Source organism: Dipodomys spectabilis, unplaced genomic scaffold (genome assembly GCF_019054845.1).
Source record: "Dipodomys spectabilis isolate Male_0828 unplaced genomic scaffold, ASM1905484v1 ptg000030l, whole genome shotgun sequence".
Lineage (NCBI taxonomy): Eukaryota > Metazoa > Chordata > Mammalia > Rodentia > Heteromyidae > Dipodomys > Dipodomys spectabilis.
This window is the reverse complement of record NW_024870707.1, coordinates 5,002,501-5,005,317: the sequence shown is the minus strand read 5'-3', so window position 1 is coordinate 5,005,317 and position 2,817 is coordinate 5,002,501. Positions and strand designations below refer to the sequence as shown.

Sequence of the window (2,817 nt, the reverse complement as noted above, 5' to 3'; positions counted from 1 at the left end):
AAGGGCAGGCTAAAAGGAAAAGGACAGCTAAAGGAAGAGGGAGGAAGTGGGCCCAGGAGTCTACCAGCAGCCCAGCCCAGCAGGGGTGAATTTGGTCTACATGCCTAGTGACCAGAAAGGGGGAAAAAAAAAAGTGGGCTGTAACTTCAAGATCTTAAGACTCACAAGTTGGGGTGGGGGGAGGGAGGGCTGTCCCGGAGGTGGGAGGAGGGAAGGGACTGGCCAGAGAGTGGACAGAGAGACTCAGGGGGTGGGTGGGTGTGCAAGGAAGTATCTTGGCCAAGTCTGAAGGGAGCAGGAGAGGGCAGAGGGAAGTCTGCGGGAGAGAGCTACCCGTTCAGGGTCCCAGGCAACAGAGGCAGCATCTCCAGCGAGCTGGAAAGATCCGCTGGGCATCTTTCAGCCCTTGTCACCCTCTGAGGCTCCAGCTGGAAACACAGGGTGCTTGCCGAGTTGGTGACAGAGCTGATACCAAGAAACTGGTACGCTCAGGCCCCCTGTGCCCATCTTCTCTCCATACCCCAGCATGGAGGAAGGTGATTTTGACAACTACGATGGGGCAGACAACCAGTCTGAGTGTGAGTACACAGACTGGAAGTCCTCAGGGGCGCTCATCCCTGCCATCTACCTGCTGGTGTTCCTTCTGGGCACCACGGGCAACGGCCTGGTGCTCTGGACGGTGTTTCGGAGCAGCCGAGAGAAGAGACGTTCAGCTGACATCTTCATCGCCAGCCTGGCGGTGGCCGATCTGACCTTCGTGGTGACCTTGCCCCTGTGGGCCACCTACACCTACCGGGATTTTGACTGGCCCTTTGGGACCTTCGTCTGCAAGCTCAGCAGCTACCTCATCTTCGTCAACATGTACGCCAGCGTCTTCTGCCTCACCGGGCTCAGTTTTGATCGCTACCTGGCCATCGTGAGGCCCGTGGCCAACGCTCGGCTGAGGCTGCGTGTCAGCGGGGCCGTGGCCACCGCCGTGCTGTGGGTGCTGGCTGCCCTCCTGGCGGTGCCTGTCATGGTATTCCGTACCACTGGGGACATGGACAACAGCACCAAGGTACAGTGTTATATGGACTACTCCCTCGTGGCCACCACCAGCTCAGAGTGGGCCTGGGAGGTGGGCCTGGGCATCTCATCCACTGCCGTGGGCTTTGTGATCCCTTTCACCATCATGTTGACCTGTTACTTCTTCATCGCCCAAACCATTGCGGGTCACTTCCGCAAGGAGCGCATCGAAGGCCTTCGGAAGCGCAGGCGGCTGCTCAGCATCATCGTGGTGCTGGTGGTGACCTTTGCCCTGTGCTGGATGCCTTACCACCTGGTCAAGACGCTGTACATGCTGGGCAGCCTGCTGCATTGGCCTTGCGACTTTGACATCTTCCTCATGAACGTCTACCCCTACTGCACCTGCATCAGCTACGTGAACAGCTGTCTCAACCCCTTCCTCTACGCCTTCTTTGACCCCCGCTTCCGCCAGGTGTGCACCTCCATGCTCTGCTGTGATCAGACTGGGTGTGGGGGCCCCTCTCACAGCAGCAGTGGGGACAAGTCAGCCAGCTACTCTTCAGGGCACAGCCAGGGACCTGGCCCCAATGTGGGGAAGGGCGGGGAGCAAATGCATGAGAAATCCATCCCCTACAGCCAAGAGACACTGGTGGTTGATTAGAGCTGTGATCCGGGAGAGCAATCTGCAGTTCCCGTCTGCTCCAGCCCTTCCCTCTGCTCTCTGAGAATTAGGGAGCAGTGACTCTGTGTTTGTCTTGCATTTCACTCTTTCCCGGTCCTCTGCCTCTTGGATTGGTCCTATTTTCCCATTACTCTCCTATTTTCCCATTACTCTTTTGTTCTTTCTTAGAGAGAGAGAGGGAGAGAGAGAGAGAGAGAGAGTGGTGGAAAGAAATTTGAGCCCTGTAGACAGAGACCCGAGTTGAGCTACTCTGCCTCTGTGAGGAAGACCTTGTAATCTCTGAGTCTATGTTTTTGTATTTGTATAAAAAGGGGGGGGAGAGATAATATGGACCTTAAAATGTTGAAGTGTGAGTCATCACTCAAAAATTAGTTTCCTTCCACCCATTCCTTAGATTTCTAATCCTCTTTGCTTTCCTTGATTAGTTTTCCCACTTTCTGTGCTATTTGCCACTTTCTTTTTACTGTTAATTCTCACCTCCTAGCTCCAACCCCTCTCCATGAATAGGTTCTGCAGGGCTCCTAAGGGTTAAGAATCCTGAAGCTTGTAAAACAGGACTCAGGTCAAGCTCTTATCCTGTTTTCTGGGAGCCAGCTAGGGCATAGGCTGGGGCTGGGGACAGGCAGGGAGGGGGGTGGTTGTTACGTGTCAGTAAAGAATTAGTGCTTCCAGTCCTCAGAGCCTGGAGCTCTGGACCCTTCCCTAAAATCAGATCCTGTTCATTGTCCTTTTAGAGCCAAGGTCTAGAATGATTGGGGAGAGCTACCCTCCCAGTGCGATGCTAATTTCTACCCATTTCTCAAGACCATTTCCTTCTCCACTGTTGTCTGTGAAAATTAGAAGGTCATACCCCCGATGAAGCCAGGAGTTCCCATCTATGAGTGGAGAGAGTCAGGGAAGGGCCGACGGAGAAAGAGGGGCTGGAGGCGTGTTTGTGTTTAGTCACTACCTTATGCTGCTTGGCTCTCCTCCCCCCCAACCCGAATTCTTCCAGCTCCCTCCAGAACTGTGAACCCCGAGTCTTTCTCTTATCTCCCTCTCTCACCCCCATTATCTCCCAAGCTTTTTTTTTCTCCCCTGGGCATTGGTGCTGAGTCACTCGGTTGGGTGAGGATGCTTGCTTGCTTTTT

General features: G+C 54.3%; 1 protein-coding gene across 1 annotated transcript; it reads left to right on the top strand.

Annotated features, from left to right (window-relative positions):
* The first annotated feature begins 291 nt into the window (after positions 1 to 291).
* Positions 292 to 2,794, top strand: Aplnr (apelin receptor). The gene has a single exon (XM_042676573.1). The coding sequence runs from the start codon at positions 527 to 529 to the stop codon at positions 1,664 to 1,666; it is 1,140 nt and encodes a 379-aa protein (XP_042532507.1). The 5' UTR covers positions 292 to 526; the 3' UTR covers positions 1,667 to 2,794.
* Positions 2,795 to 2,817: the final 23 nt, after the last annotated feature.